Source organism: Hemibagrus wyckioides, linkage group LG10 (assembly GCF_019097595.1).
Source record: "Hemibagrus wyckioides isolate EC202008001 linkage group LG10, SWU_Hwy_1.0, whole genome shotgun sequence".
NCBI lineage: Eukaryota > Metazoa > Chordata > Actinopteri > Siluriformes > Bagridae > Hemibagrus > Hemibagrus wyckioides.
The window spans coordinates 14,717,500-14,733,917 of record NC_080719.1 but is presented as its reverse complement, the minus strand read 5'-3'; the positions used below and the strand labels follow the sequence as shown (position 1 = coordinate 14,733,917).

At 37.7% G+C, this 16,418-nt stretch overlaps 1 protein-coding gene across 6 annotated transcripts in view; it reads left to right on the top strand.

Moving 5' to 3' along the window:
- Positions 1–16,418, top strand: part of patj (PATJ crumbs cell polarity complex component) — a 114,573-nt gene that overhangs the window by 79,840 nt on the left and 18,315 nt on the right. For all 6 annotated transcript variants that reach the window (XM_058401365.1, XM_058401364.1, XM_058401363.1 and 3 more), the window contains 6 exons: positions 1,232–1,323; positions 10,580–10,652; positions 11,074–11,157; positions 13,231–13,323; positions 13,430–13,492; positions 14,647–14,773. In XM_058401365.1, coding sequence (XP_058257348.1) covers positions 1,232–1,323; positions 10,580–10,652; positions 11,074–11,157; positions 13,231–13,323; positions 13,430–13,492; positions 14,647–14,773 — 532 coding nt within the window. The remainder of the gene's footprint in view (positions 1–1,231; positions 1,324–10,579; positions 10,653–11,073; positions 11,158–13,230; positions 13,324–13,429; positions 13,493–14,646; positions 14,774–16,418) is intronic.

The window sequence follows — 16,418 nt, the reverse complement described above, 5'->3', positions numbered from 1 at the left end:
ATCATTGTATACTATAGTAAAGGTGCTGGGAGCTGACTGACATAAAGACATGACAGAAAGTCTTAGATTTGTTGTATCCCTAAACATTCAAACTGCTTTACTTTTACATAACCACAAATCCTTCATTCTACAAATATAGTCCCATGTCTAAACACATTTAAAGCTTAATTTGTGAATAACTTTTAATGAAAGCGTTTCACAACAAAAAACATTTTCTCCGACATCTCTTTGTTCATTCACAAAAGGTGTAAAATATCAGAAATTAGATTGTAAAACACATTTTGTCCTTTAAAGCTTCTCTCTAAACTGCCCTTGTTTAAAGTAAAGTGGCTGGATACACTGTGTTTTTAGGATCAGAATGAAATGGCCATTAAAAGACAGTGTTACTGGAGGAGCAATTGCAGCTTGCCGAAATGTGTTTCCATTAGATTAACACACAGCACTGCATTAGGCATGCTCTCTGCCAAGCGATTCTGTCACAGATGAATGGACATGTAATTATATAGCACGTCTTCAAGAGTCAGAGTGTTTGAATTATAAGGCCATGCAAGTCTTTTGATCTGATGTGTTTATTCTCACTGCAGCGATGCTAATTTTTCTTCTGTTCTGTTCCTTTATTATAACATAACTCAGTTGCTCTGTATCTCTGCCTTTGTGTTTTTGGTACCTCTCTGCATAAACACCACAAACACTTCATGATCTGCTGTTATTTATTACACGGGCTGTTCACTCTTGTTGATTAAAAAAAAAACACAAAGCCCTCTTGGAGACTCCTTCCACGAATAAATTTAGACATTATGTTTTCAGGTTGTGTGTGTGTCCATGCATCTGTCCAAGATTATTGTTAGCCTGAAGTCTCAAGAGAATGGTCATATGTGTGTTTCTTGAGTAGCCTCCTTCCTATGTGAAGCATACTTTATAGGAATTTCAGGCATACAGTTTAGAACCGAGAATGATTAGACTTTATCGTCAACATTGTTGGTGTTGAGTTCTAATTGTTTAATCTGTTTTTATTAGATTTATGTAAAACATCTACCATACTATAAAAGCATGAGCATATATATTTATAATATAAAACCTGGGATTTCAGTTACAGCCAGTACTGTCAGAGCTTCTGGTACTGAAAAGTACCAGAATAGTAATAGTAAGTTTTGAGAATTCAACAGTGCCTTGTTATACAGAGGTATATAGAATCATGATTATAGTTACTTTTCCTTCTTTTGACTTTTAGATCAATAACCAGGTGCTTTATGGGCGGAGCCACCAAAACGCATCAGCCATAATAAAGAGCGCTGCATCCAAGGTGAAGCTGGTGCTGCTCAGGTGAGAAAATCTGTAGAACACACACACACATGTTACAACACACAGGCCATACCATAGACCTGCTCTCATCCTGCACAGGTAGCTTGGCTTATTTATCTTTATTTATATTTATTTGCAATATTTGCTGAATGCTGCTTTGACTCTAGTGTTTATCTAACACCATTAACATTTCTTATACAGTCTATTTTTCCATAGTGAAAAAATGTTAACATTTCAAAGAAAATGTACTCCAAATATTAAGATAGATTCTGAGAACAGCCAAGTCAGTTTCATAGATAGAAAGACTCCTGAGTTGTGCAGCTCAAGATTGCAGCATTCAGGATCATTATCCCATCATTGTGAGTTCAAATCCCGACAATGGCACAGCTATCTGTGGCAAGGAATCTACAGAGCAAAATTGCTTCCTGCTTGCTGGCTGTCATGTGACTGGGAGAGCTGGCTGGTGGGTTGGATTTGCAAGTGAACAAAAAAAACTGATTTGTTCGTATAACGGGACTTCACCACTACAAATCATTTGAAAGACATCGAAAGTATTTTTATGATTGCATTTAGTTACTGCAGAAAAGTACATGAACTGAACCCCAGTGATCCCCTTGTGGAAAATGAAGTAGTAGCAAAAGTTTTTGCACCTCCATTTTACCTTCTTATAGTACTATAATGCATCTAATTACACTAATGGCAGAGTACCTGCCCTGTACCCCCAAAAGTGATGTTCCACACAATACCCCTTTGTGTCATGGAATAAAAAATACTTTGCACAATGGGGGATGTTGGACTAACGATCGGAAGGTTATGAGTTCAAATCCCAGATCCACCAAGCTACTGCTGCTGGGCTCCTGAGCAAGGCCCTTAACCCTCAATTACTCAGTTATACAAAAAAATGTAAGTCGTTCTGGATAAGGGCATCTGCCAAATGCCAGAAATGTAAATGTATGTTGCTCTGTAGGGTGGGATTTTTTAAAAACTCAGTTCTGAGCAATACTTCTCCACAACTTTGTCTCTGACCTGTTTGGAAAGCTCCTTGGCCATGATGTCGCTTGGTTATCTGGGTTGCAGACTCGGGGGCTTTTCAGAACAGATGTATTTACACTGACATCATGTGACGGATCTGATCGCACTCCGATTGCACACAGGTGGACTTTAATCAACCGATTATGTGAAGTTAATTGGTTGGACCATGCAGTGGTCATAGCAAAGGGAGTGAATACATATGGACTCACGACTATTCAGTTTTCATTTATGTATTTATTTATTTATTTTGAACACGCCATTTTGTTTCATTCCTCTTCAACAATTTGGATGGGTTAGGTCCATTACATGAAATCCAAGTAAAAATCCATTTTAATTCCAGGTTGGACTGCAGCATAACGGGAACGATATGAAAGCTGCAGAAGGGAATACTTTTGCAAGGCACTGTAGGATCATACCTCAGTGCTCACACTGATCTGTAGTTGTTATCCGTCTCTTTGTATCGTTTTGTTCTACATTGCCAAAGTAAACATTCGTAAGCAATATCATTCTATATGCATTTGCAAATTAGACTATTTCTAATAATATGCAAGCAGCATTAAATGTGTATTTTTTCTTATTCAGCTATTGTTTGAGTTTTGCTGGGGGACATACTGTACTTTATGTGGATTGCTAGAATGAAAGATTATGCTGTTTTGTGTGACAAGACTGTTGCGGTTTGTGAAAGAGAGATAGCAGAACAGATAGCAGTGGTGTGGTGATTAGTTTTTGCCGCAGTGGCTGGTGTTCCCTCTATACTGCCTTCAGTAATTGGGTAGTCTACATAACAGATGATGGCCTGTTTAGTCTGTTGAATGCAGGCATAAATTTCTGTGTCTGTGGCTGCTTGGTTAAACCTATTACAGTCTGATTGTGATGCATTACTGTTTAATAAGCATGTTCACATTTTACTTTCAGTCATTCACGTGTTTTGCATTAATGTGACAACACTTATTAGTCAGGATTTCAGCTCTGCTTCTCCTTTTAAGAGGTAAAGTCCAACAATGTACATTTATTTCTAGCATTACATCCATTTCTTTGATGGTGGTTCATTCAAAACTTTACGTTAGCCACCTCTCTAAGTGAGAAAGAAAGAAAGTGTCTATTGATTTATTATGTAAAACTATTTAAACACTTCATGCAAGCATTTCATGCACCACAAGCAGATGTAATTCCACATCCAGCTTCATCTCATTTGCCAGTAATACGTTCTATCATTGTGAAAAAGCACTAGCAGTGTTTATTCTATTTATTATAATTCTTGGAAGCATGATGTGTTTATTATTCACAGTAATCACAGTTAAAGTATCTGGCTGTGTTGAACACGTCCCAGATTCTGCATCTTTAACCCTTTTTTGACTATAAAACAATGACAATGTTTTCATAAATGTTTTAATACAGTATACTTGTGCTGGGGCTATTGCTGAAACAATTTTTTTTCCTGCATACACTCCGGATTATTTATGCAAGTAAGAAAGAAGTCCTCTAATTTGACTAATGCATTTTTAACTCGAGGAATCTTTAAGGCACTTATAGCCTCTGATTAATTTGCATCTTCATGTGACATTAGTCATTTGTCCTTGTCCCACTGCACAGTGTTATCACAAGCTAGTGTCTTAAGTAACACTAATCTTGCTAAATCAGACCTCTGTATTCGAGCTCAAGTGCACTGCTGATCCGATACATATGTAGATTACATTTTATACAGAATTTTTATTTTTTACTTTAATGTGGTTAATTGTTATAAACAGTCAGTATGAAGTTATGTCTGTGTGATGAGGCTGAACCTCATGTTTCCAGCAGTGTTCTGCTTAGCCAAGAGCTCTGGACACAGCTCACCTCACTGCTTATCTATCTGTTACTGAGTCACTAATCAGCCTTGCAAAACTGCTCCCAGATCAGCTGTTGACATACCTTAAGAGGATAAAGTGACTGAGCAAGCAGAAGAGGATCAGGCATTGTAAGGTGCTAAGTGAATATTAGAGCATGTGGAACTTTTAAAGAGGATTGATGTGAGCTCCCTGGAAATGATAGGTGGATAATATCTCTGCAGTGTTATGAAATATTTTTATTATTCTCTACCAGCTGATAAAATGGCATTATAGAAGCCATCACTGGTCAGTCCATGCCTTGTTAAATGGAATAGATTGTATTATTGGAATGCAGTTATTTCAGAAGGGGGATGTCACTCAGGGCTGTGCATGAATATTCTAATACACATCGACTCAATCAGTATTTCAATAATAAAATATTGATGTCCATCTGAGATACTGCAAAAGAAGCTACTTGTAGCATTTTTAGACAATAAGCAGCACCATTATTTATAGCTTTTAATAGCTTTTGCTGTCATACGTGCAGAAGATGATGTCCGGCTTTGAAGCCTTTAGAGCAAAAGAGCTACATTTCTAGTAAGATTCAGAGCTACTCATTTAAAAGGCTTTAATCTAAAATTGACACAAATCAGGTAGCTCTGCACTTGTGAAAACCTTTCAACACAGGCAGAGCAGAAAGAAACCTAAAATATGATTGCTACATATATCAAGAGTAAAGCGATTAACCTTTGCTTCCATATTTTTTTATTTCCAAATCCAAAAGGTGGCTTCATTGTTGAACTGATATTGTGTGAAGACTTCTACTGTGTGTTCCTGTACTTTATTTCTCTATAATTCATCTGTCGTACACATTATCACATGCGCCACTCCACTAAGTTTAATTGCAGTGGTAATATGGTAACAGAGCCGGAACCCAGCAGAGGTGCTATAAAGCCTTAAGGCAAATAAAATCAGCCTTTATCTTTTGATGGTAATAATTACCGAGCGCATTCATAAACTTACTGAGATTCAAATATGATCAGTTTGACCACTCAACAGTTATGTTACTGCCATGTTGTTTTTTTACCCTTTCATAAAATGTTTCATAAAATCGAAAATATTTGGCATGAGACATATTGCTGTTCTTTAAACATGAACTAGCAGCCAGCTGTCTTGCCATTAAACAATGTGTCTTTATTTATGGATTCACGTATGTGGGTTGTTTCGATAGTTCTAGTCAAAAACAGTTTCTCCAGCATGGCAGCTTGGCTTACACAAAAGTTTTCAGTGTTGTGAAGTCAGCATAAACCTGTGTGAATGATGTTTTCTTGTATCAAAGGTCATTTGTCAGCTCTGCTTCAGTATCATGGGGGAAAAAGGGGGCCTCAAAATGCATTGCCATGGAAACAATAGCGGGCAACAGAAAGGAAGAAAAAGCTTTTGTTTAATGGTAAAATGTCACCTTGCTGCACCCTGGAGTGCCATTGATGATCAGATCATGTTGCACTTCAACGTGAGGGATAAGATGAGATGAGAACTCTGTTTAACTGAGATTAACCTGTTACACAGCATTACTTACAGAATACACGGGAATTGAATGGCATGGCAGTGTAGCAGGTTAGTTTGGTGAATTACAGCTGCAGGGCCCAGGTAGTTGGGGTTCTTCCAGGATCTTGGCCCTTGACTTCATGTGGTGACTGGATGGTCTAAATTGCCCCTAGGAGGGAGTGAGGGAGTGGCTGGGTGAGGGAGTGGCTGGGTGAGGGAGTGGCTGGGTGAGGGAGTGGGTGGTTGAGGGCGTGGGTGAGTGAGGGAGGGACTGGGTGAGTGAGGGAGGGACTGGGTGAGTGAGTGAGGGACTGGGTGAGTGAGGGAGTGAGTGATGGGTGCGTGGGTTTGAGGGATGAGGGGGGGTGAGTAGGTGAGTGAGTGGGAGAGAGTTTTATTTTCCTATTGAAGTGATGGCAAAAAGGGTTGAGAATGCATGCCATAGTGTAATGGATTTTCAATAAACCAGTGGCTATATAGATAGCCACAAAGTTTTAATTCAAGGGTATTTATGCCTTAACAACTTTAAAACATTAAAATCATTTTGGAGCAAATGTAGCTTTTACATTTTTACTTTCTAGGATTTGCCTCTTTGTAAATGTTAATGGCAGTAAAGCAGACTATTATGAGGCTGAAATAAAATCACAGGTTGAAATGTCAGAGGCAAACCAGATGGAGAGCGCAGATCAACAGTTCATTCAATCAAAAACACTACTGGAGGATAGCAACCTGCCTGACCACAGTCAGAGATAATCTAAGAAATTACATTTTGAAGAAATCCTCAGATAAAAATGATGAGCACAGACAACCATAAAGACACCAGTTTGCTACAGGAGCCTCAATGTCAAAGAGCTGTTTGCTCCGCTGGAAGTCCTAAAGAAAGATGAGACAAAGGTTAAATTTCTCAATTTCAAATGTTCAAAGCCTTGAGCATTTACCTCTCCTGTGCTCACCTTGACAGAAAACAGATTAACAGTAATTGGAAAAGGGTCAGTTAAAGGGCAACCACAACATAAGCAAGAGAAGGACCAACTTTCAGAAAGGCAGTGAAAGATACAGAGGCAACCAGATATTTTGTTAAACCGTGTTCATTTTGGGAATTCTCATTGTGGTAATGAAGCACTTCTACAAAATGTTTACAGTCCATTAAGAAGAAATCAATGAGTCTTAGAAAAGCATACACACTGGAGGAGAAGACAGAGGTTGAGAAAGATTTTATTATTATAATTATACCTCTTGAATTCTCTATTTATTTTGGTATGTTTTGTTGGAGGAGTCTGTATGGACACTGATAGTATTATAATTTATACCGTTAGAAATATGCAAATGGGCAAAATGAGCTCTGCCTTTCTGGAATTTTGTAATAAATACAAGATGCATGGAGGCATGCAGTAGTAAGATTCATAAAATAATAAGAATCTTATTATGCTTTTATAGCATTTGTGTAGGTAACAGACCTCAACACTGCTGTGGTTGGGGTTTCAGCATGCACTTGGCCGTGAGCTCACGGAAGCCAGGATGGATGCCAGGCTTCACCTCTGTGTCAATACAACCAGCTTAGTCTGGGCATCTGCTTTATCATTTATCATGGCTTTGCTCCCAGTGTGCTAAGCTGTCCACCAGTTCTGTGTGAGTGGCCTGGGGAAAAGATGCTGTAGCTGCTTTTCATTTTGTGCCTTCATCCTTCCAGACTGGGGACTTAATGGTGTGGCAAGAGAAAGACTTGCAGCAAGTCCGAAATAAAACACTTGGGTATGTGCTGTGAGGATAATGGTGTGATGCAGCAAGAGATACTGTTATTAACCTAAAGTTGATTCATTTCCTGTAACTGCACCCACTGAAGTGTTTACTTTCTCTTACCAGTTTATTTAATAATGACCTTTTTTAGGCTATATTTAATGTTGTGGAACATCCATGGGAAAAGTTTCCTGCTATTACTTGTTATAAACAGTATCAATCATTTATACATTAATAATGTATTCATAAATCTCTCTGTCTCTTAAAGGAGAAGTTCACTTCCAGAACAAAAATCTACAAATAATTTACTCGCCCCCTTGTCATCCAAGATGTTCATGTCTTTCTTTCTTCAGTCGTAAAGAAATGATGTTTTGATCTTTTAAAGCTGCATTTTGGAAGCTCAAACTCGCAGGGCACCGTTGAAGTCCACTATATGGAGAAAAATCCTGAAATGTTCTCCTCAAAAAACATTATTTCTTTATAACTGAAGAAAGAAAGACATGAACATCTTGGATGACAAGGGCGTGAGTAAATTATTTGTAGATTTTTGTTCTGGAAGTGAACTTCTCCTTTAAAGCTAATAAATAGAGACGGCACTGGTGGGATACCCAGACATGGGTTTGGGAAGATTAGAAAAATAAAAAAAAGAAAGGAAAGGAAAGAAGGAAAAAATGTTGATGCATAAACATCACCTAATACACCATGGTTTCAGTATCAGTATTGGTATCAGGAAAGAAAGTGCCATCATTCCATTTCTAGTAATAAAACCAAAAACTGCAGTTTGTCATGTTAATGATGAATCCCACATTATTTTATGCTGAAGTCTTTCTCTTGAAGTTACAGCTTCACATTTGCCCAGCACTAACACTCTAGACTTCTAATAAAATGCTACATAATTGTCTCCTTTGCAGATTTATTAATGATATGTAGCATTAATAATACATTTTCTTTGTTAAAAAACTGCACATTTGTTTCGTCTATTTATTACAATCCTTAGATAATGCAGCTGATCTGAATGAGCGGTTACTTGAGAAACAATAACTGTAGCTGTAACTGTATAGAAAGTTCAAATGGCTAAATAAACAGCTCAGGAACATGACATTATTTACATCCCAACAATTCTCTTTAATCCCGCACATCTGCTCTGTCACAGCCTCCTCCCTCGTGCCATGTTTTGGAGCTGCTCACATATTTGACATGGTCTCAGTGGAGGCTCTATAGATCTGCAGCACTGTTTTTTGGGGCTCCTTTGATTCTCTGCACAACCAGAGACGTTATTAGCAGCTGCCTCTGTGTTTAGCTCGGCTTCAGAAAGCTTGTCCTGAGCATATGGAACAGAGAGAGAGAGATAGAGACACAGATACTGGGATGTGTAAAGCAAACCCGGGGAACTGGGACAGTGTACATGAATGACAGCTGACTAAATGTGTGCGACATGGCTTTTGGATTCTGAGTAAGAGGGTGACATTTGTGCATGCACTTGGTGAGAACATGACTGATGAGATTTTGTTTCCCCAACCGTTTGTTGCATACAGTGCAGCTTAAAGCTGTTACTAAACACAAGGACATTTTGCAATCTGTCAAAAATTTGCCTTTGATTTCAGTGAGCAAAAATGTATTGACCCAGACACCAAGACATGGCAGTGTATGAATTTTTACTCTCTGTTGTCCAACATTTTGATGAATATGTTTTAATGTAACCATAGATTCGGCCAGTTTAGAAGAAGAAGAAGCCTTTACACACACATTACAGACAACACACACATTACAGCACAGTGGAATTCTTTTCTTTGCATATCCCAGCTGAGGAAGTTGGGGTTAGAGAACAGGGGCAGCTATGATGTAGCACCCCTGGAGCAGAGAGGGTTAAGTGCCTTGCTCAATTGCCCAACAGTGAAAGCTTGGTAGTGCTGGGGCTTTAACCCTGACCTTCCAATCAACAACCCAGAGCCTTAACCCCTTGAGCTACCAGTCAGTTTGATATACACCAATCGGACATAACATGATGACCACCTGCCTAATATTGTGTTGGTCCTCCTTTTGCTGCCAAAACAGCCCTGACCCATCATGCACTGTGTATTCTGACACCTTTCTATCAGATCCAGCATTAACTTCTTCAGCAATTTGAGCAACAGTAGCTAGTTGGATCGGATCACGCCGGCCACCCTTCGCTCCCCCCGTGCATCAATGAGCCTTGGCCAACCCATGACCCTGTCCCCAGTTCACCACTGTTCCTTCCTTGGACCACTTTTGATAGATACTGACCACTGAAGACCGGGAACACCCCACAAGAGCTGCAGTTTTGGAGATGCTCTGATCCAGTCGTCTAGCATTCATACTTTGTCTCTCGTCAAACTCGCTCAAATCCTTACGCTTGTCCATTTTTCCTGCTTCTAACACATCAACTTTGAGGACAAAATTTTCACTTGCTGCCTAATATATCCCACTAACAGGTGCCATGATGCTAACAGTGGAGCATCATTGTTCTGTAACAGTGGAGCATCATTGTTCTGAACTTTTAATGAGTCACTTGATTCTCAGTCACAGTTTGGGGAAGGAAATTTAATCTCGCTTTACCAAGCATGTTCAACAAACCAATAATACCTTTTTTGTTTTTTTTTAGATGGATTTCAGACAGCAAATTATGTAAAGTAACCATGCTTTCAGAAGTAATGAAAAGTTTTTAAAATATTATCCACTCACAGTCCACTTTATTAGGAACACCTGTACACTTAAGCATTCATGCAGTCACTTAATCATTCAGTAATCCAGCAGCAGCACAGTACATAAAATCATGCAAATGCAAAAGCTTCAGTTAAAGTTTATATCAAGCATCAGAATGAAGAAAAATTGTGAGCTCTGTAACTTGGCATGGATTGTGATAGATGTTGGTGTTGGTTGAATGGACTGGTTTGAGAATTTCAGAAATTGTTGATCTCCTGGGAATTTCACACACAGTTTACTCAGAGTGGTGTAAAAAACAAAAAAGCATGCTTTGAGCGGATGTACTGCAGGATGTTGACAAACGAGGTCAGAGAAGAATGACCATATGGTTTATTCTCTAGACCTACTGATTATTCAGTACTGTATAGTATTATATATGAATACATACAGTCATTGAGGTTAATGGATATGTTGTATCTCTTGCACAGGAATGAAGATGCTATCAATCAAATGGCAGTTCCACCTTTCCCCTACCAGCCTTCCTTTCTCTCCTTAAATGAGGTGTAGTATAATTTTCTCTCTCTTTCATCATGATGTACGTTTAGTCTTTTGGAGCAGATAATGCCTGTAGAAAGTGTTACACTGCATCAGAATTTGCGATGAAGACTACATGCACACCCCAGGCTCTCTGCTTGAACATTTCACCAGTTTGAAATCCAGCAGGCTGCATTTATAATAATACACACGTAGCAGTTTTGAAGGAAACATCAGTGGAGCTCCGCATGAATTATTGTTACAGCGCTGACAGCCACTGAATTGACAGTGATGAATATGCTCTGCCGTCATGTAGTCAGAGATGGAGCCATTGCCTGCTATGGGAACTGGAACCTACAGATTTGTACCAAGTTAGGATTTGTTAGGGGTTTTTTTTTCCCTTCATTTTAATGAAGCACCATAACTGAAGTCAGATCATGGATTTCAGATTCATCAAAGCCTCCCAGAAGCTGTGATACCTGCAGAGAAGCCGCAGCCCCCAGAGTGTCTCCCAGAGCCCCTGCTGAGCCAGGTTAGACAAGTTCATGTTTCTTAACTCTTTGTTTACTTTCTGCTGCATTGGCTAACATTACAGAAAATCCCACAATATGTACAAGAACTCTATAACATCCGGTGCTTATGTGATTTAAAGCCATGGTTCTTAAGGTTCTCTATGTATTTAATTACACTGGCAGAAAGAACAACCCACTAACACTGCAGTCATTATTACTGTAAAGTCACCTTACATCTAATGTTTGTCTAATAGAAAAGGTATGATATTGATTATGAAGCCTTGAGTGTCATCGAATATTGATATCCATGTTTTCTTTTAAGACCCTTCTGTTTTAGAATAGTTTTTAAATTACAGGGGGAAAAAATAAAGCTACAGGAACATATACATAACTAAAACATGACTTACACAAACCTCACACAAACAAATTCATTACAAGATCTGATGAAAAACTTTTCTTTCTTTAATATCCGATCCACCGTTTTTGCTAGTATAAGTCTGATATGGCTTCTGAGTTTCACATCAGTGCCATCTCTATTATCTCTTAATAATAACATTGTATTCCATGGGTGGAAAGTTCAGACACTAAAAAAAACTCCACTGGCTCCAGTAATAATGTGCTTAAATGTTGAATAAATCTCTACTGATGGCATCCGTGTCAGTGATTTATTTATTTTTTTTCATTGTTAAGCGAGTGACTACAAAATATTTGAAAGCCCCTGCCTTAAAGGAATACCTCTGTTTGTAAGCTAATTTCTATCCACAGTGTTTGTGTGAGACCACAGACAAAGAATTGCCATTTCCTCAGACTGAGAAAAGAACTGAAAACCTAAATAATTGAAGCCTTCAAAAGGTCCAACAAGATTACACTTAATTCACAATAAAGTTGTGAAACTGAAGAATTACTCTGTGTTTTACAAAAAAATGTTATTGATTTCTCCAGCAACTGACTTCTCAGTGGGAAGGATTTGTGTTGTTTTTTCAGCACATGTTGGAGTAACTGAACATCAGCTGCAGTTGTGTTGGATAAAGAAGTTCTATACAAAATATCGCTTTGAGTGTTAGCTCAAATACTGCAGATGCGTTTTCTACACACAGAACAGGATCAATATTGTGGATTTGTGCAGTCTAGACCAGGAATATGGTTTTGTACCAAGTTTATATACCAAAACGTGCTATGAGTTTTGATTTGTGCTGTAAAGTTTAAGATGCACCATGACTGAAGGCAGATTTTGTTGATTTCAGATTCAGTATTGTTTTGAATGAGTGTTAAAGCTGTACTAAATCTTTTAGGTACAAAAGACGAGCCCCATTAACCCAGTAACCAGTGTGCAATCTGTAGTGTAATGTTTGTTAGATTGTAGAGGATGACCACCAGCATTACCGCTAGGTCTGTTAGTTAATAGTAATGGGAGATTAGAGCATTTCTAACAATATAATGTTCACATATTTCTTATTAGCTATTATTGGTAAGCATTAATACTGTATTATTTGTTCACATATAATAACACTTTATTAAAAATATGAAAAAATCAGCACTTATAGTAAGTTACTAGAAATTTCAAATGACATTTCCGTTTTTTTAAAACTAATGGTCATAAAATGATACCAATTCCAGAGCTTTTTCTTCTTCTCTGAATGCAGATAAATCTCTATCTATCTAGGCTAGAGACAAAAAGCACAGCATCGACAGTGAAAAGGGGTCATTTCAATAGCACTAGAATCCATTACACTTGCAAAACCTTTCGCTAAAGTGGTTAAGTATTAAAAATGAAAATTTTAAGTTAGTTTCCAGTAGATGGCAGTTGGCAGTTTTTCTGTGACGTTTGTAAAAGGAGTCTCCATAGTCAAAGGTATATATAAAATTTTGACAATTTTCTTTCACAGTTTCTCTGATTTGAGTCTGTGTGTGTTAACAGTCTCTTTTCACACAGCTCCTTCACTCTATTTCTCAAACCAGCAGAATATTTGTCATTCGCTTTCATTCACTCAGTGGCGTTAAATGCGTCTTTGTGCTGTATAGAGCTCAGGGATAGAGGAGTGACTCAGTTGTGAGTGTAAGAGGAGTCATTGCCGTTTTTATTTCGTCTCCAGAGCCCGGAGCAGTCGAGTGAGGTCACTCCTGAGAGCTCAGTGTCTGCCGAGGCAGTGGACAAGAGCCTAAAGGACGGCGAGGCTGCCTCTAAAGTGAGTGATGTTTTCTTTAATTAACATCTTCTCCTTGACAAACAAAGACTCTTGTCTTTGTGTTGTACATGAATTTGTGGAGCTCTTATTTACCATTCTTTTACAGAAGTCTTCAGAACGAGTGTTAGAGACTGTGGGTGAGGATGTTTCCAGACCTCCATTTGAAAAGGTGTGAGTTTTTAAATGTTTACATTTTCTTGATACACTTTTAATTGTGCAAAGTAACTCAAAATCCACAATTCCTACACATTTGCAAGTGAACTGCTTGCTCCTGGCAAAGGGCTCTGAAAAGAAATTATGTACATCACTAAAGCATTTTTTTTTTTTTGTAATTTATTCATTTTAATACTTTTAATAATTCAATTATGTGTCAATTTTAATAATTAAAAAACAGTGAACAAATGGTGCTGAAAATTACATAGCATGTAAACAGCTGACGCGTTCCTCAAACATTTACTAAAGTCCATTTTTCTATCATTTTTATCAAATTCTCCATCTTAATAGGTGAGAAGATATTAGATTTTTTTTTTGCCCATTTGCTATAAGTGCTATGATTAGCACACCAACTCCTATATGTTGTAGTAGACAGTAAAATAACTATATTTCTAGACATGACTGAAGCCTTGAGACTGGGGTTTAACTTTGTTGTGTATTGGAGGCACAAGTATATGGTCCTGCTTGAAGATGTATTGAAGACAGTAAAATTGAACATGACTCTTAGGTTGCCTTCATATTAAATCTATCTAAATAGCAGTGTCTAGAAATCGTTCCTGTGGAAAAATAAAATCATCTCTGAAAACTATGGTATTGCTTCCGCATTATCATTTTTTAGCTCCTGTGTAGAATGACTATAACTTCCTCCATCAGTGGCAGTATAATATGATAGGTGTATTAATATTACAATGTGTTCTAACACTAAATCGTTTAAGTTATTACAATGGAACTGCATTTTTAAATGTGTGTGTGTGAGAGAGAGAGAGAGAGAGAGAGAGAGAGAGAGGGAAATGAAAGTGAGATCGAATAAGAAGGCAAAGCATGCCTGTGGTGTTCAAAGTATGGATGTGATGAATGTTTAAATGGGATACTGGGATAGTGCGTTCAGATGGGATATTGGGGTCGGGTAATTTTAGCAGTGTGAAACTCGCATCAAAACCCTGTGTGAGAGAGAAAGGGAGAAACATAAAGCAGGATTGCTTTAGGGTGATTGCTTTGGTGTTCAAAGTGAGAATGTGATGAATGTTTAGATGGAATATTGGAATAATTACTGGGATATTGGTGATGGAAAAGTTTATCAACTGTGTCTGTCTGTCTGTCTGTTTATAGACTGCTAGTCTTGCCAAAAGCCTGAGAAACTCCAACAAGCTTCCAACAACTTCTGTGGATGTGGCAGCACTCTTACCTCCAGTGCCTCTTACCTCCACCAGCCCTGATTTTGAGTGCTGCAGCAAAGGTATGAATTTAGTCTAAATTAAAATCCACACTTAAATTAAAATTATTAATTAAAATGCTCCTGAAATCCAAAGTCAAAACTTCTTTAGTTTTGTGCTAGAAGGCTAATATAAATAATAGAAAATTAAAGGCACTAGTGAAGCATTGACCATTGACTGCATTTCAGGCTGGCTTTAAAAAACTGTTGGGTAAAATAAACCAAATTGGAAATATATTATGATGTTAATCACATGTAACATAATGCTGAGTTAAAATCTGGAATAAACATTCAGTATGTTTCTTTTGTAGCTGACAAATCTAATGTTTAAAAAGTCTTTGTCAGATTTATTAATTTTTTTCCCCCTATTTTTTTATTTTTTTAATTAATTTTTTTGATGGGCCTCATTTACTTAGCTGGATACAAAATGATTTATTCATAAATTTGCAAATTTACACGAAATTTCGTATTCATGAAAATCCTATAATTTGGGGAAGGTGTTCATATTATACTTGTTTTTCAGAGCTTGTGTAAATTTACAATTAATCAGCTTCAAATCATATAAATCTCAGTGTTACTGCACGTGTATATACGGATTACACCGTCATGTTTGATGGCTTGTGTATTTTTGCTCATGCTAATCCCATGTTAAAGGAAATAAATGTGAGAAACATAAAGAAAGCAAGTTAATATTACATCTAGAAATTAAAAGCAAAATAAGACCCAGCTATTCAGTTAGGAATGCTTCTGCATTAAAGCAGGATGTGTTCATGTGGTGTGTATTTTGCTTCCATTTGCCACAGGATCTTCTTTTAATGCCGGGCAATGTTTTATTAGAGCCGGCACTAAGAGACCGATAAGTGACTGATCTGGTGTGTTTGAAGTTGTAATGTGTATATTCCCTAGTGTGCTGTGGACCATTTGCTTCCTGCACACCCATTGACTTCCTCTCTTCACACACGGCATTGCAGAGGGCAGAGAGTCAGTGTGATGCTTAACTTTGTGTTAAATAAGCAAATAAACATGGCGGTTTCTCTGTGTGATGTGCTGTGTGTCCATGATCACCTGGGAACAGTAAAAGTCAAAACACTAATTTTGTGTCACTTAATTCACATTTAATTCACCATTTCCATTCCAGAATTTGGCTCCAGATTCTTTGTGATTTTCAGCTGCTGTTACTCTGAATAATAATCTATATTTTATGGCTATAGATATTAATCATAATAAGTTGTATCTGTTTACCAAAAAACTCTATTTTCAAGTTTATGATTATGAATGAATGGCGTTTATTATCATACAAGTCAAGTCAGGCTTTTATTGGCATTTCAGCCATATAGACCTGATTTAAGTATACAGTAAAATAAAACAACTCTCTTCTAGGACCCTGGTTCTGCATACAACACAGAGCTACATAAGACAGCACAGAAATAAAGGCTAAAGAGGAAAAAGAAAAAATTGCCTATGGATGTAATGTGCATGTGTGTAACCTTGTGCAACCAGTGCAAGACAAGAGACAGTGCAAACAGACAGTATAATAAACTACAAGACAGATACATAAAGAGAGTGCTGATCAGATATGTAGGTGTGTGTGTGTTGTGTTTGTGTGTGTGTCAGTGTCAGTTCAATCCCTGAGTGTTGAGGAGACTGATGGCTTGAGGAAATAAACTAA